Consider the following 25489-nt stretch of genomic DNA (forward strand, 5'->3'; position numbering starts at 1 on the left):
CTTAAAAAGTTATGTCCAAGGCATGTGAGACTACGTGTGTGTGTGTGTGTGTATACACATATATACGTACACATGTAAATATACATTAACATTTGAACTAAAAATCCTTACATTTTTCTGTAAACTTCTAAAACTGTATGCCCTAGGAAATGAAAGTGTTAATTGGAATTTATGCAGTATGACTTAGAAATTAAGAACATGGCTCTATCACTAACTAGCTATATAACCATCAGCAAGTTGAGTTTTTGGGCTTACGTTTCATCAGTAAAATGGTAATAATAATAGAAGTACCTACCTGATAGAGTTGGTGTAAAGACTAAATGAGAATAGAGTGTAGAATAGTGCCTGGCATATAGAGTGCTCAATAAATGTGAAATGCTCTTACTCCACATATCAGAAATTTAGAAACAGCCAAATGTTTAATGACAGAATACTTAAAAAAATTATGGTAAATCCATACAATAGCATATTGTTATACAGTCATTAAAACGTTGTTCATGAAGTTTTTTAATAATGTTGGGATAATGCTTATATTAAGTGAAAAAGCATGATATAAAATTGAATATATAGCATGATTTCAATTATGTAAAATATACATCAATATGTAGAAAAAGATCTAGCAGAAAGCATACTAAAATATTAAAGTGATTATTTGGGGTAGTAGTATTTGACCTGCTTATTATTTTCTTCTTTATACTTTTCTATCATCGATTTTTTTTTTTACAGTAAGGAAAACATTACTTTTAAAGTCAGGAAAACACCATAATTTTAAAATGTCAAAATAACAAATGGTAATTTAAAAAAATATAGAAATGCCCAACTTTTCACATATAAATAATATAATACAGAAATTACTGTAGCTTTCCAAAACTGTTATTTCCTGTTGTATTTACAAATGTGTATAGTGTAGTAATGCAAAATAATTATCACAAGCAACATAAAGCAGTAAGTATCCCTTGGTTAAATTTGTTTATAAATGAGTGTCTGAAATTGAGCACAAACAATGCATGCACTCCCTGACAGAATACGGCCCACAGTCCCTTTGGCCAGCCTCCTCCGCTCTAAGCAGCAGTGCTGGCCCCCAGCTGGTTCTGCTGCAGACCTCCCTCTACCCCAGGAGCAGCAGTGGGCTTTGCTGGCAGCTCCTCCCATCTTCACTCCGTGCTCCAGCAACTTTTCCCTTTTCTATTCCTCCAACTGCAAAGTTCTCATACCTTTTTTTGTAATTTTCAAAGGGAAGAACTCCTCCTGTCTGGTTATAAGAAAAAGGAGGATAAGGTTTTTTCACTCTGAATGAACAGTCTGGAACCCTTTTCTGTTCTTCATGCACAACTTTTCCCCTTCTTCAACAGCCTTCAACCCTGTGCTCCTAAACCCTACCTCTCAGGTTATCTTACCTTATCATTAGCGCAGAACTCTATGTTCATTTCAATCAATGTTTGCCCTTACCGAACTGAATCTAGTAAGTATATAAAAATCAGTCAATATAAATATCATTCAAGTTTTTAACAACAGTAATAGAGAATAAACAATCACAATTTACAGGAGACATCAGGAAATTGTTCATGTTCTTACTAAAGCATTTCTTTAAAGCAAATTTCAAAAGAAACTTCTTGTTTATCAATTAGCATTTTCACCTAAACAGCACTGGGTTAGACAGATATTTTAGCCATAATGCTGAAAAGCATTCTAACTAATATGTATCAGCTGTTCAGCCAAACATCTATCTGCACTGCAGTAACCAGATCATTTATGATTGCATATTTTTTAAGTGGTATAAGTATAAACTCCCTAGATGTTAACATATTTTGTTGCTATATGAAACTTAACTCTCTACTGTTTTTTTTTAACAGTAAAAGCTACCCTTATACAATCCACCAATTTAATGAACATCATACTTAACAAATTAATACACAATCTAAATGCACCATAAACTTATATTTGTTAATCTTGGTATTAGAACATTTATACATTTCAAACTACATAAAAATATGACAAACAACATAAAATAGAAATCTGTTGACAACTTACATCCAGAACATCACTATTTCTTATATTGCAATTAAGCCAGAAGACAGCTTACACAGCTCTCCAGAAAACATATAGTGTTTTTTTGTGGAGTGTTATCAACAAAAATCAGCACAGTCCCACACAATAATGTCTCCAATTTATTATCTTTTCCACAGTACAAATTTTTCACAAACCGTAAATCCTTTGCAGTTATTCAAAGTTTGTAAACAATTGCCTGAATCCCCATATCCCCCCACCTCGGCTTAAGGTTGTGAATGTTTTAAGTCCTTCAATCAAGTTTCAACTCTTCCACTTGCATAAGGAATCAAGAACCTTCTCTCTTTAACTTATTTATATGTTATCATACAGCCTGCAATGCAGTAAATCACAGTGAGAGCCCTGGGGAAACAAAACATGATCTTTACAGCGGGGCTTGAAACTTTACAATATTAAATGCAGTTAAAGAAGCTTCCCATAATAAAAGCATGGGTTTTCATTTCCAGAAATCAAGTCAATTAGAAACCCTAGGTTCTACTTAAAAACCCATTTTGATCTAAAAGTGAAAACAGTCCCCTATCCATAGTCATTTTATAAACTGTATACAGTTTCACTTGCAGAGATTTTTTTTTCCAGTCTGGAAAACAGTAGTGCAATTAGTTTTACTTCTTTTACGTTATTTAGTCGAGGATGTAAATAGCTCTGTGGAAAGATAAGAAGATGCTCTGGTAAACAAGGAATTTTTGCAAGCCCATGCTGGCTTACGAATCCATTAAAGCTTGTAAGTCCATAGTGGCTTTCAACAAAATGTTGTATATACATTGCTAATAACAAAGCAGAAATAAATAGGCAGAAATGACTGTAAACTGTCTCATTTCAATGGTTTTCCAGTAATAACTGGCTTGATGAATTGATTATATATAGTCACTTAAATAAGCAGACAGTAGACAGTTGCCCTTCTGGACATTCCACTATGGCATCCAGCCTGGAAAGCCCCAATGGAGTTACATTCCTAAAATTAACAGAAACCAAAAAAAAGGTGGGGAGTGGAGGGTGGGGTATAAAAGTTTACAGATGCCACTTGAAAGGGATTCCATCAAGTCAGCCAGTTCACTTAGATTTCTTCTTAAAAAGGCTTTTGATTTTTGATGGTTTTTTGCTTTTCTCTCCATTATGGCAAAGGTCATGTGGGATGCTGCTTATTCTGGCAACACTTGGGACTTCCTGAACCGGTTTACTGTCATTGCCAGCTGAGGAACATGATGTGTGGCGTGGTTTAGGCACCGGGATGCCACTGGAAAGCTGGTTCATGCTACAGGATTTCTCCAAAATGCCATTGTACACTTTGCTTGCAGGACTGAAGATCATACTCTTAGTTTCTGTCAGACCTACACAGTCAGGAGAACCCCAAGACACATCCACAGTTACAGGCGAATCCCCTCGGGAGGAATCCTCTAGGGACACCTCATCTCTTGATATCTTTCTCGGAGATAATGTTTGGTATATCTCGAGGCTTAAAGGAGGAGATTGTTTCCTTCCAATGGAAGAATTTAAAGAGTCACATTCTGAAGCTGTGTCTGGCACTTCCCTGAAGTAAACACAAACAAAGGTAAAAGTTTTAAATCAGTCTAATCTTAAGATTTTTCAAAGACATTCTAACTAAAACAACTTTCATTGCTCACTGAAATTTAAAAGAGGGAAATGATACAATTCTATATGCATTTCAACAAAATTAGAACATTACTTCTTTAAATAATATAGCTTCTCAAAACTCAATGTTTGATATTTAACACAAACATAATGATGAAATCTTACCACACAGACAAGTTATACCTTGTTTTTGTCAAATAAACTAAAATATTTAGATTTTACAGGTAATTCAGCTATCATCTCAGCTACTTTTATGTTTTGTTTCAGTACTGTTTTTCTAAGTCAGAGTTGACATATTTTAAAAGATGAATTCTAGTCACTGCCTCTCCCTTTGTCATTAACTTGATGAACTATAGCTTTGTTAGGAAGGAAGAAATATACATTAAAGGAATTACACTAAAATCTAAGTTCTACCAAATTTAAAAGGGGGGCATGGAATCGAGGTACAGCAGAGTATGGCAGCAGAGGGGAAGGGAAAAACAGATGATGCTATTTTTAAAAAACAGACATTCGGGCCGGGCGCGGTGGCTCAAGCCTGTAATCCCACCACTTTGGGAGGCCGAGGCGGGTGATCACAAGGTCAAGAGATCGAGACCATCCTGGTCAACATGGTGAAACCCCGTCTCTACTAAAAATACAAAAAAATTAGCCGGGCATGGTGGCACGTGCCTGTAATCCCAGCTACTCAGGAGGCTGAGGCAGGAGAATTGCCTGAACCCAGGAGGCGGAGGTTGCGGTGAGCCAAGATCGTGCCATTGTACTCCAGCCTGGGTAACAAGAGCGAAACTCCGTCTCAGAAAAAAAAAAAAACCAGACATTCAGTAAATTCTCACAGCATTATTACTTTTGAATGTTTGCCTCCCTTTCTCCACAGTGGAAAAACAAATGTCATAACCTCACAACCAGCATGTAGTAAATGCCATCAGCCATTCCTTCAAATCTCTCTCAAATCCACCATTCCTTATTACACCCCCAGCTACCATCCTGCCTCCAGAACCACCAGGAACTCACCTCAATTATTGCAACGGCTTCCAAATTGGTCTCCCTGCTTTCATTCTTGTTCTCCCCTCCTAGTTACTTCTCTACACAGCCGTTAGTGATTTTTAAAAACTTGAGCAAAACACATCATTCACTCACTTACATGAAACTTCCCAGTGCTTTCTCTCAAACTCAGAGTAAGATTCAAAGTCCTTGTCAAAGCCTACCAGACCATGCACATGCGGTCCCTGGCTGTCTCCAACAGCACGCTCCCTCGTGTTCCTGTAACATGCCAACCTCAAGACCCCTCAGGGCCCTGCACCTGCTGTTCCCCCTGCTTGCTGTTATCTACTCTCCATCTCCACAGGGCTTACTTCTCCAGGGCATGCAGGTTACTGCTGCCTCCCCTAGCCACTGCTGCCTCTCCTAGCCACCTTATCTCCCCTAGCCACCTATAAAACAGCGTTCTCTTCCTTTTACAACTGTCTTTGTTTGCTACCCCAAAACTTACCAAAACCTAAAATGATATTTTATATTAACTTGTTTATAGGCAGTATGCCCAGAAAAAAAGGCAATTATTAAGGACAAGGAGACTTATTAACTTCTGCATTCTCTGCACTAGAATAGTGGCAAGCTCACGTTGGGTACTTCATAAAAATGTGTTGGACAAATGAATGGACGGGTGGGTGAATGAATGAAAGAACAGAATAAGATCTTAAAGAACAGGAATCACATCTTATTCACTTTTTTTTTTTTTGAGAGCTTCACCACTTAGTCTCATTCACTTTATGCACTGAGCCCGAGGTGAATACTGTTCACTCCATGAAAGGAAATGATTGGGAAGTGAAAGGAAGAGTCAAGGTAAAAAGTGGCAAAAGATATACAGTGTGAGAAGGGACAGGGCTGAAGGCAGAAGAGAAAGGCAAGAACACATATGATTATCATCTAGCAGCTGGAGCTAGGCCAGGGCCCTGTCTCACTTGTCTTGGTAGCTCATGTTATTGGCAAATGCACCTCTCATAGCAAGGACTAAATTCGTATTTACAGAATGAATAAACTGAATGATCTCTTACCTTAGATGGCCTATGATTACTATCATTTTCATGTTATTGACCTACACATTTACAGGAGATATGGCATTTGCTTTTGAAGAATATTCTAGGTTAATACCATATTTTAGATAAAGATTGCTAAATTTAGTCAATTCTATGTACTTTACTCACACATCTATATGAAGATTGTCTTTACTATACTATAAGCTCCCCAAAGGTCCAAATTCCCCTAAATAAAGACCTACCTAATAGTTTCATAACATACACCTCCGTGTGCTGCATAATTCTCAAATGTTTTTATAATTCAATTATGGGTAGTGCTAATGGAAAGCAAGAAGCAGTTCAGATATGAGGAAATAATTAGACTCAGAAATCAATCACTGGTAGAGGCATTTCTGCAAAGCCTTTTTTTTTTTTTAAATGGCTGTCCATTAATTGAATAGAATGTATTACTGTTCCTGAAGCTATTCAGCTTCCAAAGTTAGAAGCTGATTTAGTTATAATTTTGTGAATTTATTTTCTTTTCTGTTATGTGGCTTGGCTGCTTTTTTGTGTGAAATTTTAAGCTAGGCTAAAAATATTTTAAAAACTAGCCTCTAAACTCTAAACAATGTGTGAAAAGCATACTGATTTATGTCAGAAGACTTGGGTTCCTAAGCTGGTCCTACCATTAATCAGTTGTACAAGCCTCAGCAAATCATTTGATCTCTCGAGGTCTCAATTTTCCTATCTGTTAAAGTAAGAACATTTGATTAATCATTAGTGTTACCTTCTAGTTCTAACATTTGAATTCCGTAATGACAAGAATCTAAAGCACTGCCCATTCTGCATAAGCAATCTGACTTGGATAATTATAATACAACTTCACATTTTATTTTCTTGCAGAGTACATATTCTTCAGAATGTTGAACTTAATTATGTGTGCCCCTTACGCTATATTTTCTATTTCTTTTTTCCCCAGAGTGACATAGAGTAGAATTCATACTTGTATAAGAAAACTCAAAGTGAGGTTTAAATGAGCATATATGTGCATAAGGCACAGAATATTAAATAATCAGTAAATATTCAATATTGTTATTTTGTAAGGATTCTGGTGGTTCAACAGAGAGTCTGAAAATGAAGAGGAAGAAAGGTTTTCCAAATTCAAGTTCTTCTCTTATTTATGAGAGCTAGCTATGAATTTTTGACATTGCTATTGAAATGAGAACTGAATGTTCCATCAATACAAAAAGTTTTATTAGACAGTGATGCTCTCATTTCCAGAAACCACACAAGACCAGTGCTGCCAGTAAAGTCATCTTGCTGGTGACTACGATCATACTGCAAAGACAGACGAAAAGCTAATCATAAAGTGCTAACCAAGCAAAGCTGCATCAGATTCTCCGACTGCAATGAGGATACAAAACATGCATTATCTCCTTAGGAATATGCTACACTGATCACTTGCAAATCATAACATTTTCTTTTACTACTAAATAATTATGAATGAAAAGTGATTATTTGATGATAATGTCACCTAATGAGTCACATGATAGAGCGTGGACCACTCCCTTTGCTTCTCATAGAAGAGGGTAGAGCTTTTAGGGCCACATGGCTACTACGTGGCAATACCTGAAACTAACACTCAATACCATACTGCTTTTAAAGGGGAAGGTGGTTTAAGAACAGAGCTCCTCTAAGTAACAGGTTTCATGGAGCATGGATGTCATTAGGTTGAACTGCTGTAAGCCCATTTTGTTAAAAAAAAAATTGTTATTAATATAATTTTATCCTTTTAAGTTCTTGACATTTTCTTAAAACTTTGGCATATGATACTGTTTGTGTGTTAGCAAGTACTGGCACATAATCGAATAAATCATTAAGTGGCAACAAATATCTTTAGGTCAGTCATATTTGGTATTTCTTTGTGTTCAAGTATATTTAAGCTCATATTTTCAATTTTTACATATAAAATTGTTCATAACAAGTTTATGCTCTGACATCTGAGTCAACTGTGTCCAGTGACCTCTAAGCCATTATATCTCAAAATATCTACCTACATGTCTGTGGTCGACAGAATCCAAAGATGGCTCCTAAATTTCCACCCCTTGGTGTACATATACCTTGTTCCAGTTACCCAATCAAACATAAACACATGTGCTGCTGTAAGAGGGATTCTGCAGATAAAATTAAGGCCCGAAATTAGGTGATCTTAATATAGTGAGATTATTATCCAGGTGAGCCTTTTAAATTTTAGTCTAGAGATCAGAGAGACGGAAGTCAGAGACTCAAAGCAAAGGAGGAATCTACAGCAGGAAAATTCTGTGTTGCCAGCTTTGAAGATAGAGATCCCGTGGCGAGGAACAGTGGACAGCCACAGGAACTGAGAGCAGCTGCCGCGCAGCTAGCTGGCAGCAAGCACAGACAGGGGACCTCAGTCCTGGAGCCAAGGATATGAAGTTCACCACAACCACATGAGCTTTGAAGAACTGCAAGCTCCAGATGAGAATGCAGCACGGCCAACACCTTGATTTTAGCCTTCTAAGGCCCTGAGCAAAAAGCCCAGCCACACCAGGCTTGGTATTCTGATGTACAGAACTAACAGCTAAAAAATGGGTGATGTCTGCGGCTGCAAAGTCTGTGGTAATTTGATATGTAGCAACAGAAAAAGGAAACAATGCACCACTCCTCCCATCCCCCTTCTCACAGCTCACCCCCAACCCAGCCCCAACATGCCCTGTAGATTATTCACTGCCAATACCATTGCTTTTCAGCAGAGAAGTAAATGGCCTCCTCCTCCTCTTCATTTCGATAAAGCGCAGGGCAACTTGACACTGAGAGGATATCTGGATCGGGGGAAGCCAAGGAGTGTGGTGTGTGCTGGGGGTGGTGAGGGTGCCGAGACTGTGACGGGTGCGGGGCGTGTGGAGGGAGCTGAGCTCGCTGAGGCTGAGGCGAGGACGGCACAATGATGCTGCGGCGCGAGCGGCACAGGCTGCTGCTTCTGGCTAATGATCCAGGAGGTTTAGCCATGGTCCCTGAAAAACATCAAGACAAAGAAGCTCATGAATCCAGGGTTCCCTTTACAGTCACCACAAATACATACACACAAGAGAACTGGTATCACTAATATGTCACTATTTCATCTCTCTCTATCGAAGTTACTCTACAGTTATTACCATTCTCTACCACCTACACTGGGAGAGTTAAGAAATAGAAACAAAAAAGATAACAGGTTTAAAAAATAAACAGAAGTGAACATAAACACAAAGTTTTAATGGAAAAATCTAAATGTTCTAACCAAAAAGGCTTAAAAATTTACCCAAGACAACAAATCTTTAAATTTAAATCAATACAGCATACTTGTAAGAAACCTGTATTGTACTACACATTTTTTAATGACTATTAACATAAAGACAGAACAACTATCATAATAAAGTAGGCTGGACTTTTATCAATGGATATCTCTTGAAATATCACAAGTTACTTGAATGCCAATCAGTTTTAAATCAAAGAAATCACTTAAATACTGTATGCAGAGTCTCACAGCTGGTTAGGCAGAACTGAGACCAAAACTTGTTTCCTGAACACCAAGTACTGTGGAACTAGATAGAAGTCTTAGATCCTACTGTGTCTGCTACCAGTCTCAGTCAAGACTCATGCAGGTTGATAAACAAACTTCCCCTACATCCTCAATGTCCTCACTAAATGGGCATTCCATTTCTTACTATTAAATGAATGAACATAGTTCACCCAATAACAACCTTCTCAAGCTGAAGCGTTGCTCCTTCATGATTCAGATGCTATAGCATCAGGACAGAAGGTAGGTGGCTTTACTGCCCAGTTCTGTCTGCACACCCTTACTTCCACATCCTTTCATACAAATGCATTCCTGCTGAAGCGAACACGGTTAAGGGACATGACTGAATCTTCCACCTTTACTTCACTAGTCACTTCCCGGACATTCTCCCTCTTACCCATCCTTACAACCCCTCATCAATGTGGGCAGCTTCACTTGTAAGACCAATCCAACACTTTGACCAATCGTTTTCATCTCTTCTCTCCTGACCTTCACTTCTACCACACCACACACTCTCATGCCTTGACCTGCCATCCTTTAGAACTGTTCTATTTTTGAATGTAAGTCAAGGCTGGGCAGGGTGGTTCACAACTGTAATCCCAACACTTGGGAAGGCCAAGCAGGGAGAATCACTTGAAGTCAGGAGTTTGAGACCAGCCTGGGTAACACAGCAAGATCCTGTCTCTAAAAAAAATATAAAAAATTAAGTCAAGATATTAGACATTTAGATTCTGATCATGGTCCACCTTTCCAGTTCATACACTGTGTTCCTTCCACTTATCTACCTGTCAACCCAAGCTCAAGGATCTTACTCTATTGATTATTCCTTCTCTTGCCTTAATTGTCATCATCTGCCCTTCCCCTTCCCATAGCATTTAAAAGCAAATGCTGAGAAGACAAACGTAAAGAGCAAGCAAATGACAATAAGAGCAACAAGAAAACCTTCTACCTCATACTGACTTTCAGCTGACATAGCTCTGCTCCTTTTCATGAAGAATTGTCTATGTTACTGTCTCTCCTACTTCATCTTGACTCATTCACCAAAGAAACTGTACAGTGCTTACTTACATATTTACAATTTCACTGAAACTATTCTCAACCAGATCATGATCTACCTCACAGTTGCTAAATTCAATCAGCACCTCGATACTTCCTGACGTCTGACCAGCAGTGATTATTAACAGTGGTTATTACTTTGTCTTTTACTTGTCTTCTCTGAGCATATTCTCATCTCCTCTTTTACCCATCCCTTGACTGCTGGTCTTCTTCAAAGTTCTGTTCTAAGCCTTGTTCTATTCTTGTTCCACTTAACCTTCCTGAGCAAGTTCATCTACTCTCACGACCCCAATGATCATTTGTAGTCTACAGAAGCCCAAATCTGTAACTTTAGGTTTAATCTTTCTCCTGAACTCTTATATCCAACTGTTCAATGAACACACGAATGTGCCACACATGCCCAAACTAAATTCAACATTTTCCTTCCCAAACTCACTCCTTCTTCTGTTCCTTAGTTCAGCAAATAACATCACCACCTACCCAGTCATCAGAATTGCAAACGCAGGTATTCTTGACTCTTCTTCCTCCACCATAATCCACATCTAGTTAACCATAGGGTTTCTATCTCTACCTCTCTAATATCTTTCAAATCTGTCTGCTCTCCTACACCCTCACTGCTGATGGATTATATTCAACTACTGTACCAGTATTATATTATAAAATCCTGACTTTCCCCCTCCAATTTATTCTCCACACTGCACCTGCAAGTTCACTCTAAAATGGGAAAGGAAAATCAACGTATATTGCTTAAAACCCTTAAAGTGAAACCCCTTACCATGGATCAAACTGCCCTCCTTACCCAGCCTCTGTTTTGGAGCTAGTGTCCCTCTGTTCTGTTGCAGGAATATTAGGAGCAGTATCTCTCTCCGCTCCTCCGAGGTATCACATTCTCTCTCACCTCCATGCCTCCTTTCCCCAACTCTCCCTTGACCTCCCATTTCAGTTCTTTGCTTAAATGGCAATTGTTCCAGGAATCCCTCCCAGTTTGAGGTCAGTGTTTCAGTTTGTGTCCATGCAGTAATACCATAGTGTATTTCCCTATTGCATAAGTTATCTCAATGTATGGCTCCACTAGACTCTAAGATCCATGAAAGCAATCACTGTGTATCATGTTCAACTTTGCATCACAACACCAAACTATCATAGTGCTGAGTAAAAAGTAGATGCTCAATAAACATCTACTCAGTAAATCAATGGATGATACTAACAGAAATAGCCTGAAATAACATGATGAATTGAAACAAAGAAAAATAAAGTAAAATTAAAAAGCTTTTTCCAAACACAAATAAACATAATATGGAAATATTCGTAATTTAGCTGGCAAATAGAATTTTTTTCTCACTTATTTATAACGATTCATAGATGAGAGAATTATAGGGTTCCTGGAAATCTTCAGTCTGTTTTCACTTTGCCAAAGAAGAAAATACGTCTTGTAAATAAAAAAAAAAAAAAGGACCACTGTCACATAGAGAAAAATAAATTCTACAATTCTCAGCATATGTTGCAGTCATTTGAGCAATCACCCATTATTTGGAATATGCAATAAAAGCAGCAAGATTCAGTCATGATTGTAAGTATGATGGGAGAGAAATCAGGTCTGAGAGGAATCAGGATTTGCCACTTGGAAAAATGAATACTATCCACATAGATTAAAAAAATATATTGCATAAGGAAGTTTTAAGAAGGAAGTAAATAGCTTATGTAAGAAAAATTCTAAGTAATTAATAAAGAATATAATAAAGATAAAAATCAGTAAATTTGTCACATCTGTAAATTGTTTATAACTTGACAATCTTTTCCAAAAATATCTTCTTATATATGCAGCCATCTCTTTTGCCTTAAAAAATCTGTCCATTAGAGTTATGTACACTTGGAACTGAGGGTTGTCCTTCCTCCTGTTGCTTGAAGAAGTCCATAAAGGCTGAAAACAGTTGCAACGTCACAATATATATGAAAGATTAAAAAGCAGTGCACTTTGGCCTTGTAACTAGTTATCCTTATGTAATGTAAATATGAATCTCTTATAATACTTCTAGGCCATTAATTATTCCTAATGAAGATAAACATTCATTCACATCTGTGATTTATCCCAGTAGGTAAATGACACATTAAAGGTCACTGTATCAAAATCCATTCCTGGGATAACTTTTAATTCTAATATTAATAATTACCTATAGAAGCAGAGCAGTTTAATATGACCCTATATTTACAAATTATATTTTGTGGTGTTTCTTATGGTGGAAAAGATAAAATTTTGTTTTCAGGGGGAAGATCCAAGATGGCCGATTAGCAGCAGCTCAGGATTGAAACTCCCAGTGAAAGCGCAGAGGGTGAGTGGACGCCGCATTTCCAGGCGTATTTTTATTGCTCACAAACCAGGAGATTCCCAGGCTGAGGAGCCCCATGGGTCACCAGCGCGGCTGTTTTGGCCGGCGCAGCAGTTCTCCATACAAAATACACTGATCTAGGTGCCCTTTTAGCTGGTGATTGGAGCTCCAGAAAGGTAGAGTCACCGATTCATCAGACTAAAAAGGGGACTGAAACAGGGAGCTAGGCCAGGAGATTCCTGGGCAAAAAAGCGCCACGAATCTCACACCGCTGTTTCAACCGGCACAGTGGGTTGCCGCAAGGGAAATCACACAGATCCTGGCACCTTTCCAACAGGCGACTGGAACACCTGGGAGAGAGTCAACTGTTCAACTAAAAAAAACAAGGCTCTGAAGCAGGGAGCCAGGTGATCAGGCTCAGCTGCTCCCACCCCCACAAAAAAAAAAAAAGACAGCAATTGGAAATGCTCTGGGTTGAGAGTTTCACAACAAGCACAGCTGAACCCAGGATGGTCCAGCTCTGTGGAGGAGGGGCATCCGCCATTACCGAGGCACTCCACCACTACAGAGGTAGTCCGCCATTGCTGAGGCAGCCTGCCATTGCTGAGGCAACCTGCCATTACAGAGAGTCTGCCATTACACAGGTGGGCCAACATTGCCAAGGCAGTTCTAACTACACCCATATAAACAGGACTACAGAGAAGTTCACACGGCAACTGGGTGGAGCCCACAGCAGCTCAGCAAAGCCTCTGCAGGCAGAGAGTGACTAGGCTGCCTCATTGCTGGGCATGGCAGCCCTGAAAAAAAGGCAGCAGCACAAAGGAAACTCATAAATAAAGCCCTAACTCCCTGGGACAGAACAACTGGGAAAAAAAAGAGGGTTATGAGTTCTGCTGCAGCAGACTTAAACCTACCTGCCCAGAAGCTCTGAATAAACAACAGAGCTCACAGCTCAGCACTTGAGCTCCTATAAAGTCTCCTCAAGCAGCTCCCTGACCCCGTATATCCAAAGAGTCACCTCATAAAGGAGAGATCAAACTGACATTTGGTGGGTATCCTCTGGGACAAAGATAGCAGAAGAAGAAACTGATAGCAACCCTTAACTGTTCTGCAGCTGATGCAGGTGATCCCCAGGCAAGCAGGGCCTGGAGTAGACATCAGCAGTCCTACAGCAGAGGGGCCAGACTATTAGAAGAAGGAAAACTAAGAAACAGAAACAACTTCATCATCAACAAACTGGACATCCACTCAGAGACCCAATCTGAAAGTCAGCAACTACAAAGATGACAGGTGGATAAATCCACAAAGATGGGAAGAAACCAGTGTAAAAAGGATGAAAACACCTGAAACCAGAACACCTCTCCTCCTACAAGGGATCGCAACTCCTCACCAGAAAGGGAACAAGGCTGGATGGAGAATGAGTGTGATAAAATGACAGAAACAGGCTTCAGAAGGTGGGTAATAAGAGACTTCTGTGAGCTAAAAGAATATGTTCTAACCCAATGCAAAGAAACTAAGAAAGTGAAAAAAGATTTGATGAAATGCTAATGAGAATGGACAACTTAGAAAGGAATATAAGTGAGTTGATGGAGCTGAAACACACAACAGGAGACCTTCGTGAAGCATGCACAAGTTTCAACAGCCGAATTGACCAAGCAGAGGAAAGGATAACAGAGGTCGAAGATCAACTCAATGAAATAAAACAAGAAGGCAAGATTAGAGAAAAAAGGGTAAAAGGAATGAACAAAGTCTCCAAGAAATTGGGACTATGTGAAAAGACCTAATCTAAATTTGATAGGTGTACCTGAATGTGATGAAGAAAATGAATCGAAGCTGGAAAATACTCTTCAGGATATTATCCAGGAAAACTTCCCCAACCTAGCAAGGCAGGCCAATATTCAAGTCCAGGAAATACAGAGAATACCACAAAGATATTCCTCAAGAAGAGCAACCCCAAGGCACATAATCGTCAGCTTCACCAGGGTTGAAATGAAGGAGAAAATGCTAAGGGCAGCCAGACAGAAAGGTCGGGTCACCCACAAAGGGAAGCCCATCAGACTCACAGCAGATCTCTCAGCAGAAACCCTACAAGCCGGAAGAGAGTGGGGGTCAATATGCAACATCCTTAAAGAAAAAAAATTTCAACCCAGAATTTCATATCCAGCCAAACTAAGCTTCATAAGTGAAGGAAAAATAAAATCTTTTATGAACAAGCAAGTACCCAGAGATTTCATCAACACCAGGTCTGCTTTACAAGAGCACCTGAAAGAGGCACTACACATAGAAAGGAACAACCAGTACCAGCCACTCCAAAAACATACCACACGGTAATGAGCTTCAACACAATGAAGAATCTGCATCAACTAACAGGCAAAACAGCCAGCTAGCATCAAAATGGCAGGATCAAATTCACACATAACAATATTAACCCTAAATGTAAATGGACTAAATGCCCCAATTAAAAGACACGGACTGGCAAATTGGATAAAAAGCCAAAACCTATTAGTGTGCTGTACCCAGGAAACCACCTCACATGTAAGGATACACAAAGGCTCAAAATAAAGGGATGCAGGAAGATTTATCAAGAAAATGGAGAGCAAAAACAAAAAGCAGGCGTTGCAATTCTCGTCTCTGATGAAATAGACTTTAAAGAAACAAAGATCAAAAGAGACAAAGAAGGACATTACATAATGGTAAAAGGATCAATGATACAAGAAGAGCTAATGATCCTAAATATCTATGCACCCAATACAGGAGCACCCAGATACATAAGGCAAGTTCTTAATGACTTACAAGGAGACTTAGACTCCCACACAATAATAGTGGGAGACTTTAACACTCCACTGTCAATATTAGACAGATCAACCAGACAGAAAATTAACAAGGATATCCAGGACTTGAACTCAGACCTGGAACAGGGAAACCTAATAGATATTTACAGAACTCTCCACCCCAGATCCACAGAATATACATTCTTCTCAGCACCACATCACACCTACTCTAAAATTGACCACATAATTGGAAGTAAATCATTCCTCAGCAAATGCAAAAGAACCGAAATCATAACAAACAGTCTCTCAGACCATAGTGCAATTAAATTAGAACTCAGAATTCAGAAACTAACTCAGAACCGTACAGCTTCATGGAAACTGAACAACTGGCTCTTCAATGTTGACTGAATAAACAACGAATTGAAGGCAGAAAAAAAGAAGTTCTTTGAAACCAACGAGAACAAAGACACAACATACCAGAATCTCTGGGACACATTTAAAGCAGTCTCTAGAGGGAAATATATAGCAATAAGTGCCCACATGAGAAGAGTGGAGAGATCCAAAATTGACATCCTATCATCAAAATTGAAAGAGGTAGAGGAGCAAGATAAAAAAAAACTCAAAACCTAGCTATAGACAAGAAATAACTAACATCAGAGTAGAACTGAAGGAGATAGAGACACAAAAAACTCTTCAAAAAAAATCAATAAATCCAGGAGCTGGTTTTTCAAAAAGATCAATAAAATAGACCACTAGCCAGATTAATAAAAAAGAAAAGAGAGAATGACCAAATAGATGCAATAAAAAAAAGATAAAGGGGATATAACCATAGATTCCACAGAAATTCAACTCTATGCATATAACCACAGAGATTATTATAAACAACTCTATGCATATAAACTAGTAAACCTGGAAGAAATGGATAAATTCCTGGACACTTGCCTCCTCCCAAGCCTAAACCAGGAAGAAGTCAAAACCCTGAATAGACCAATAACAATGTCTGAAGTCGAGGTAGCAAATAAGAGCTTACCACACACAAAAAACTCAGGTCCAGATGGGTTCACAGTCGAATTCTACCAGACACACAAAGAGGAAATGGTACCATTCCTTCTGAAACTATTCCAAATAATCCAAAAAGAGAGAATCCTTCCCAAATCATTTTATGTGACCAACATCATCCTGATACCAAAACCTGGCAGAGACTCAACAAGAAAAGAAAACTTCAGGCCAATATCCATGATAAAAATAGATGCAAAAAATCTTCAATAAAATATTGGCAAGCTGATTGCAACAGCACATTAAAAAGCTTATCCACCATGATCAAGTAGGATTCATCCTGGGGATGCAAGGCTGGTTCAACATACGCAAGTCTATAAACATATTTCACCACATAAACAGAACCAATGACAAAAACCACAGGATTATCTTAATTGATGCAAAGAAAGCCTTTGACAAAATTCAACAGTCCTTTATGCTAAAAACCCTCAATAAACTAGGTAATGACGGAACATAGGTCAAAATAATAAAAGCTATTTATGACAAACCAACAGCCAATATCATACTGAATGGGAAAAACTGGAAGCATTCCCTTTGAAATCTGGCACTAGACAAGGATGCCCTTTCTCACCACTCCTATTCAATATAGTACTGGAAGTTCTAGCCAGAGCAATCAGGCAAGAAAAAGAAATAAAGGGTATTCAAATAGGAAAGGTGGAAGCCAAATTGTCTCTATTTGCAGACGACATGATTGTATATCCAGAAGACCCCATCGTTTCAGCCCAAAATCTCCTGAAACTGATAAGCAACTTCAGCGAAGTCTCAGGATACAAAATCAATGTGCAAAAATCACAAGCATTCCTATACACCAATAACAGACTTAAAGAGAGCCAAATCAAGAATGCACTGCCATTCAAAATTGCTACAAAGAGAATAAAATACCTAGGAATACAACTAACAAGGAACGTAAAGGACTTCTTCAAGGAGAACTACAAACCACTGCTCAACGAAATAAGACAGGACACAAACAGATGAAGAAACATTCCATGTTCATGGTTAGGAAGAATCAATATCATGAAAATGGCCATACTTCCCAATGTAATTTACAGATTCAATGCTATCCCCATCAAGGTACCAATGACCTTCTTCACAGAACTGAAAAAAACACCTTAAACTTCATATGGAACCAAAAGAGAGCCCGCATAGCCAAGTCAATTCTAAACAAAAAGAACAAAGCGGGAGGCATCACACTACCGAACTTCAAACAGTAATTAAAACAGCATGGTACTGGTACCAAAACAGAGATATAGACCAATGGAACAGAACAGAAGCCTTGGAGGCAACACAACATATCTACAACCATCCGATCTTTGACAAACCCAACAAAAACAAGCAATGGGGAATGGATTCCCTGTTTAATAAATGGTGATGGGAAAACTGGCTAGCCATGTGCAGAAAGCAGAAACTGGACCCCTTCCTGACACCTTACACTAAAATTAACTCCAGATGGATTAAAGACTTAAACATAAGACCTAACACCATAAATACCCTAGAAGAAAATCTAGGCAAAACCATTCAGGACATAGGAGTAGGCAAGGACTTCATGACCAAAACACCAAAAGCATTGGCAACAAAAGCCAAAATAGACAAATGGGACCTAATCAAAATCCACAGCTTCTGCACGGCAAAAGAAACAGTCATTAGAGTGAATTGGCAACCAACAGAATGGGAAAAAATTTTTGCAGTTTACCCATCTGACAAAGGGCTGATATCCAGAATTTACAAAGAACTCAAACAGATTTACAAGAAAAAAACAAACAAGCCCATTCAAAGGTGGGTGAAGGATATGAACAGATACTTTACAAAAGAAGACAAATGAGGCCAACAAACATATGAAAAAATGCTCATCATCACTGATCATTAGAGAAATGCAAATCAAAACTACACTGAGATACCATCTCATGCCAGTTAGAATGGTGATCATTAAAAAATCTGAAGACAACAGATGCTGGAGAGGATGTGGAGAAATAGGAACACTTTTACACTGTTGGTGGGAGTGTAAATTAGTTCAACCATTGTGGAAGACAGTGTGGCGATTCCTCAAGGACCTAGAAATAGAAATTCCATTTGACCCAGCAATCCCATTATTGGGTACATATCCAAAGGATTATAAATCGTTCTACTATAAGGACATATGCACACGAATGTTCATTGCAGCACAGTTTACAATAGCAAAGACCTGAAACCAACCCAAATGCCCATTGATGATAGACTGGACTGGGAAAATGTGGCACATATACACCATGGAATATTATGCAGCCATCAAAAACGATGAGTTTGTGTGCTCTGTAGGGACATGGATGAACCTGGAGACCATCATTCTCAGCAAATTGACACAAGAACAGAAAATCGAACACCCCATGCTCTCACTAATAGGTGGGTGTTGAACAATGAGAACACATGGACACGGAGGGGGGCACTACACACTGGGGTCTGTTGGGAGGCAACAGTGGAGGGACAGCGGGGAGTGGGGAGTTTGGGAGTCATAGCATGGGGAGAAATGCCAGATATAAGTGAAGGGGACGAAGGCAGGAAATCACACTGCCACATGTGTACCTATGCAACAATGTTGCATGTTCTTCACATGTACCCCAAAAGCTAAAATGCAAAAGAAAAAAAAATTGTTTTCAATGAGGGATTCCCCTAGTAACAACAACCTAATATAAACAATGTATGTACTTTTGGTTCTAACAACATGGCAGTCAAAGGCAACCTGACAACTATCTCCCAACTCTCAACAACACAGTTTAAATACCCTCAAACATTCTGATGTAATGGATAAAATATAACAATTGTTTTAAACACATAGATGAGTTTGTAAGAAAGAACAGAAAATTCTCAGAGGTCAAGACAAAGACTAAAAGTAAATGCTAATGGGCCTGTGAATGACCACTGTTTTGGGAGGTTATCAGTCTCAGTAATCTATGGGTTTGGGATTTAGTTTGGGGTCAAAACATTGGGCTTTGGGCCTACATTAGGTATTGGAATAGTAAGTGAGTGTTCTGGATAAAAAGCCTGGATAAGAAGGGCTACATTCCTCCGTGAAAGGGTATATTGGGGAAAAATTCTAACCAATGAGCAAGAAAATTTCTTTTATTTCAAGATTTCTAAATATAGGGATTTTTTTTTTAAAAGGCTTCTGGGAAAAACTCAGTACTGTGAGCCTATATCTCATATTAGCTTGTGTTTGGAAAACTCTGCCCCTACCGTGAAAGCTCTCTTTCCCTCCCCCACAAAGAGGCTCCCTTATCTCTCACTCTACATACTGCCCTAGCCTTCCCGCCCAGCTGCAGCCACCTCCCGTCCGGCAACCAGCTGACCAATCACCACCTGCCTCATCAGCACTCCCCAGCTTCCCGCCGCCTGGCTTCCCGCCGCCCAGCTTCCCGCCCAGCGGTTTAAATGGACCAACCGTTGCCCGCCACCTCGGCTCTCTCGGCTTCCCCACTCCCTCAGCCCTTCAGCCCCCTATAAAAGAACCCTGCTCCTCTGAGCGGCGCGGCCATTTTCCTGTTCTTCCCAGCTGGTCCGCCCGGAGGCTCTTTCCTCTCAATAAAGCCTGAACTTAAGACTTTCTTCTAACCTGCGGTCCAGTTTTTTCCCGAATGAGCTCAGTTCTCCCGCAGAGGGTAGGTCAGACAAGTGGTGCCGAAACCCGGGAGGGAGGGGCCGTTGGCCCGGCCACGGCCCCCCTCCCGACCTACCCAACACTGGCCCTGCCACCTCCACGCTCCGATTAAGGTAAGCCAAGTTTTTTCTTGCTTTACCCCACCCCTTCCCTTCTCCTCCTCCTATGGCACAGTGCAGTTGCTCCCCTCCGGCATTCCCCACGGACCCCTCGCCTAGTCTCGGCCAAGCTGAGGAAGTCCTCCGTTCCGGCTCCAGGAGCCTTCCAAGGGGTAGCTGCCAGACGGAGGACGCCCCTCTGACCGCTTCCCTAACCGTACTTAACTGTACTCTGGGGAATTTGCAACGGAAGGGGACGCCTTTTCTTTGCATCTACCTAACCGCGCCGGAGAGTCTGTAGCTGCACCCGCCATAGGAAATTCGGAGTCCAAAATACCTTCCAGCACCCCCCTTGGGTGCTTACTGCGAAATTTTACCAAATTGGGATGCTCCCAAACCCTCAGAAAGAAAAAGCTTGTCTTCCTGTCCCAGGTGGCTTGGCCCCAATACACACTCAGTAACCAGTCACATTGGCCCCCGACTGGCACTTTCGATTTCAATACCCTCCGAGATCTCGACAATTTTTGTTGCCGCACGGGCAAGGACAATGAAATTCCTTATGTTCAGGCTTTTTGGGACCTCTGTACCCACCCCGACCTATGTTCTTCCTGCTCCACCTACCAAATCCTCTTAGCTCATACCCCTCGTAAATCTTCCTCCACTACCTCTCCCCCTCCCTACTCCTCACTGGAGGATCTGCCTGAACATCTGTCCCCTCCTGCCAATCTCAGCAACCAGTCGCCATCAACAGCACACTCTTCCCCCACTCCCTCTGCACCTCCTACCTCAGAGGCCATGCCTTGCTCTTCCTCTACTCCCTCTGGGCCCCCTCCCTTGGAGGCCACACTTCCTCTTGCCTCTCCGGTGGCGGCCCACACCCGCTCTCACCAACCAACTATCCTGGCCCCACTCCAAGAAGTAGCAGGCGCTGAAGGTTTAGTCAGGGTCCATGTTCCTTTCTCACTCCAAGACCTGTCCCAAATTGAGAAACGTTTAGGATCCTTCTCAGCCAACTCATCCACCTATATTAAGGAATTCCAATACCTCACTCAAGCCTACAGCCTCACTTGGCATGATATTCACGTTATCTGTACCTCCACTCTCACTGCAGAAGAGCACGAGCGCATCCTAGCGGCAGCCAAACACCAAACAGATAAAGATCATGCTATAGATAACCAGATCCCCCTAGGCCCCGAAGTTATCCCAAGTGAAGACCCCCAATGGGACTATCAGGCTAGTCGAGGGTCTGATATACCCAAGAGACCACATGATTAGATACCTCCTCAGGGGAATGGATACTGTATCTAACAAAGTTGTAAACTATGATAAACTAAGAGAAATCACCCAACTACCCGCTGAAAACCCTGCCCTGTTTCTCACCCATCTTCAAGACGCCCTTACCTGCTTTACTCGCCTAGACCCAGCCTCACAAAACGGGGCGACTGTCCTAGCATCTCATTTCATATCTCAGTCCACCCAATATCTGGAAAAAACTGAAGAAGGTAGGAGATGGCCCCGAAACCCCTATACAGGACTTGGTAAAAATGGCTTTTAAAGTCTTTAATGCCAGGGAAGACGCAGCCAAGGTAGCCTGCCAAGCGCGTATGAAACAGAAAGTCGCTCTACAGACCCAAGCCCTAGTAGCAGCCCTTCGGCCGGCAGAAATAACAAGGGTAAAGCAAATACCCGCACCCCTCCCGGGGCGTGTTTCAAATGTGGAAAAGAAGGGCACTGGTCAAAAGCCTGCCCCCAGCCATGGCCTCCTACCAAGTCCTGCCCTATTTGTCAGCTCATGGGACACTGGAAGTCGGATTGCCCTAACTCACCTCAGGCCTCAGTTCCTCAAAACTCTGGCACGAGGGGGCAGCAGGGTAACATCCCCCAGAGCCAGGCTTCTGCCTCAGCTGGTCAGGAGCCAGGCATTCAGGAATCTCCAATCCCAAAGCTGTTAGGGTTCAGGGATGATTAACAGGGCCCTGGCTCCTCAACCTCAGTTACCCTTGCTGAGCCTAGGGTCATGCTCCAGGTAGCAGGTAAGAGCGTACACGGGGGCTACCTACTCCGTTCTCCCCTCCTTTTCGGGCAAAACCACCCCTTCCCAGGTCCCTGTTATAGGAATTGATGGGTCCCCCTCCACTCCTCACCAAACTCCACCCTTAACCTGTCTGTTTGGCCCTTCCATTTTTACCCACTCCTTTCTAGTCATTCCCTCTTGCCCTGTACCTCTCCTAGGGTGAGATATCCTAGTAAAATTGCAAGCTACCATTACTTTTCCACACACAGAGACCTTCCTCTTACCCCTCATCGCCAGCTCACCTTCCCCCCTTCCTCCAGCCAAACTCCTCCCTGACGTAAATCCCAAAGTATGGGATACTGATACCCCCACTGTAGCCTCACACCACCAACCCATACTCATACACCTAAAAGACCCCACAGCCTTCCCTTCTCGCCCTCAGTTTCCTATCTCCAAAGTTCACCGCCTCGGCCTCCTACCTATCATAAATAAACTGAAAGCTCAAGGACTACTCATTCCTGCAAACTCCCCCTGCAACACTCCCATTCTGCCTGTGAAAAAGCCCTCAGGTCAGTACCGCCTGGTTCAAGACCTCCACCTTATCAATGCAGCAGTCATTCCGGTCCATCCAGTAGTCCCCAACCCCTATACCATCCTCTCACATATCCCACCGTCCACAACCCACTTTTCAGTCCTAGATCTTAGGGATGCTTTTTCTCTATCCCGCTACACCCCGACTCCTACTTCCTCTTTGCTTTTACCTGGAAAGATCCTGTCACCAATCTGTCTCAACAGTTAACGTGGACGGTCCTCCCTCAAGGCTTCCGGGACAGCCCCCACCTGTTCAGCCAGGCCCTGGCGACAGACCTGCAGCAATGTAACATCTCCCCTTCTTCCTTACTCCAGCTGGATCAAAGCTTTCCCCACAGCTTATAAAACCGCAGGAGTTGTAGCCGAGCACCTCATCTGGGACATCATTCCCCGATTCGGCCTTCCTTCTACCATCCAGTCAGACAACGGACCTGCCTTTATTTCTAAGATCACCACTGCCGTTTCCAGATCCTTAGGGATTCAGTGGAAACTGCATGCAGCCTACCATCCCCAATCCTCAGGTAAAGTAGAACAGGCCAACGGCCTCATCAAAGAACACCTAACAAAACTTGCCCTCGAACTCCGCCAGTCCTAGGTTACCCTACTTCCTATCACTTTGACAAGGCTCCGAGCAAGCCCCTGGGGCCCCTCACAACTCAGCCCTTTTGAGCTGCTATACGGACGGCCCTTCTTACTCTCCTCCCCCTTACCACTAGACCCCCCTCTATCTACCTACCTCCAAACCAGCAAATACCAGTCTGCTATGGGAACAGCTCTCCCACCTGCAACCGAACTATACCCATAACCACCAATCTCACCGCTCCTCACGGAACCTTTTTATGGTGCAACAGAACACTTTTTAAAACCCTCAACCCCTCTACACACTCCCGCAGCCTATGCTTACCAGTAACCCTCGTACCCCGATTAACCATTTACTCCCCAGCAGAGTTCCAACAACAATTCATACATCATCGTGTATGATGGGCCGCCTTTTTACCCCTCATAGTAGGTCTCTCTCTCGCCGGATCAGCCATAGGAGCCGGACTAGGGGGAGGAGCCCTAGCCCACTCCCATCAGGCCCTAGCACGACTAACCTCTCAATTTCAGGCCGCCATCAACAATTCTGCAGAATCTTTAGCCTCTCTCCAAAGACAGATCACCTCAGTGGCTCAAGTCACTCTACAAAATCGCCAGGCGCTAGACCTCCTCACCGCCGAGCGAGGAAGAACCTGCATCTTCCTACAAGAATAGTGCTGCTACTACATTAATGAATCCAGCCTAGTAGAAACCCAAATCGAGAACCTCCAGAAACTTAAAGTTAATCTGCAGAATCAAAAATTCTCAGCTGAAGCCACAGCGTGGTGGTCTTCCTCTACGTATACCCTCTTGTCCCCGTTGCTTGGGCCCCTAATAGCCGTTTGCCTAATCTTACTTATTGCTCCTTGCTTTCTACAGTTTCTACAGCGGCGCTTTCAAGAATTAACTCGAGTCACCATCCACCAGATGCTGCTCCAACCCTACCCTGAACGAGTGCTAGAAGCGGACCTCTCCCCGAACATCCAGGCTCCTTAAGAAAAGAAACCTCTTCAGAACCCCCCGTCAACCCTTGTCAGCAGCAAGTAGCCAGAGAGACAACCAACGCCCCTGACCCCCTCTTTTTCTTTTCTTTTAAGGAGTCGGGAATGTTTGGAAAACTCTGCCCCTACGGTGAAAGCTCTCTTCCCTCCCCCACAAAGAGGCTCCCTTATGTCTCACTCTACATACCGCCCTAGCCTTCCCGCCCAGCTGCAGCCACCTCCCGTCCGGCAACCGGCTGACCAGTCACCACCTGCCTCATCAGCACTCCCCAGCTTCCCGCCACCCAGCTTCCTGCCCAGCGGTTTAAACGGACCAACCGTTGCCCGCCACCTCGGCTCTCTCGGCTTCCCCACTCCCTCAGCCCTTCAGCCCCCTATAAAAGAACCCTGCTCCTCTGAGCGGCGAGGCCATTTTCCTGTTCTTCCCGGCTGGTCCGCCCGGAGGCTCTTTCCTCTCAATAAAGCCTGAACTTAAGACTTTCTTCTAACCTGCAGTCCGGTTTTTTCCTGAACGAGCTCAGTTCTCCCGCAGAGGGTAGGTCGGACAGCTTGGAGTGCAAGTTCATAATACCAGAAGGGTCTATGAAACTACACTCCAAAAAGTTAACATAAAAAATGGGTCCTAACTTGGTGATACCCTTAATACTACTGCCAGAAGAAAAGAAAGGTATTTAGAGGGGTACTTTACCACTCACACAGTATTTTTCAGGGTGGAATAATGCCAATCTCCCTAAAAATAGCTAAGTAGAAAACTATAAAACAGGAGAGAGAAAGCAATCCGTTATGCAAATACAAGAAACTGCTGTAACAATTGACCAAGAATATCAAATAAGGGGATTATCAAATGAAAACTAAAAAAATCTGTTTTTTACATCATGAAACTATATAACAATAAATTGAAAATATGACAAAAGAAAGCATTTTATGAAGAATCAAAGAGAACTCACAGAATTGAAAAACAGTAATTAGAGTTAAAAATTCAAAGGATGTGTTAAACAAAACCAGAACTAAAGAAATAATTAGTAAGCTAGAAGGCAAATCTGAGAAAATGTCTCTAAATGCAGCACAGACAGATAAAAAGACTATAAAAAGAAAGGTTAAGAAATGTGAAAGATAAAAAAGATG

General features: G+C 41.7%; 1 protein-coding gene across 8 annotated transcripts in view; it reads right to left on the minus strand.

The window, feature by feature from the left end:
• Positions 1–2155: 2155 nt before the first annotated feature.
• STIM2 (stromal interaction molecule 2) overlaps positions 2156–25489 on the minus strand; it is a 165768-nt gene continuing 142434 nt past the window's right edge. For all 8 annotated transcript variants that reach the window (XM_035293924.3, XM_035293923.3, XM_008993504.4 and 5 more), the window contains 2 exons: positions 8428–8704; positions 2156–3595 (listed from right to left, as the gene is read on the minus strand). In XM_035293924.3, coding sequence (XP_035149815.2) covers positions 3118–3595; positions 8428–8704 — 755 coding nt within the window. In that variant the 3' untranslated portion in view covers positions 2156–3117. The remainder of the gene's footprint in view (positions 3596–8427; positions 8705–25489) is intronic.

The sequence above is a fragment of the Callithrix jacchus genome, chromosome 3 (assembly GCF_049354715.1).
Source record: "Callithrix jacchus isolate 240 chromosome 3, calJac240_pri, whole genome shotgun sequence".
NCBI lineage: Eukaryota > Metazoa > Chordata > Mammalia > Primates > Cebidae > Callithrix > Callithrix jacchus.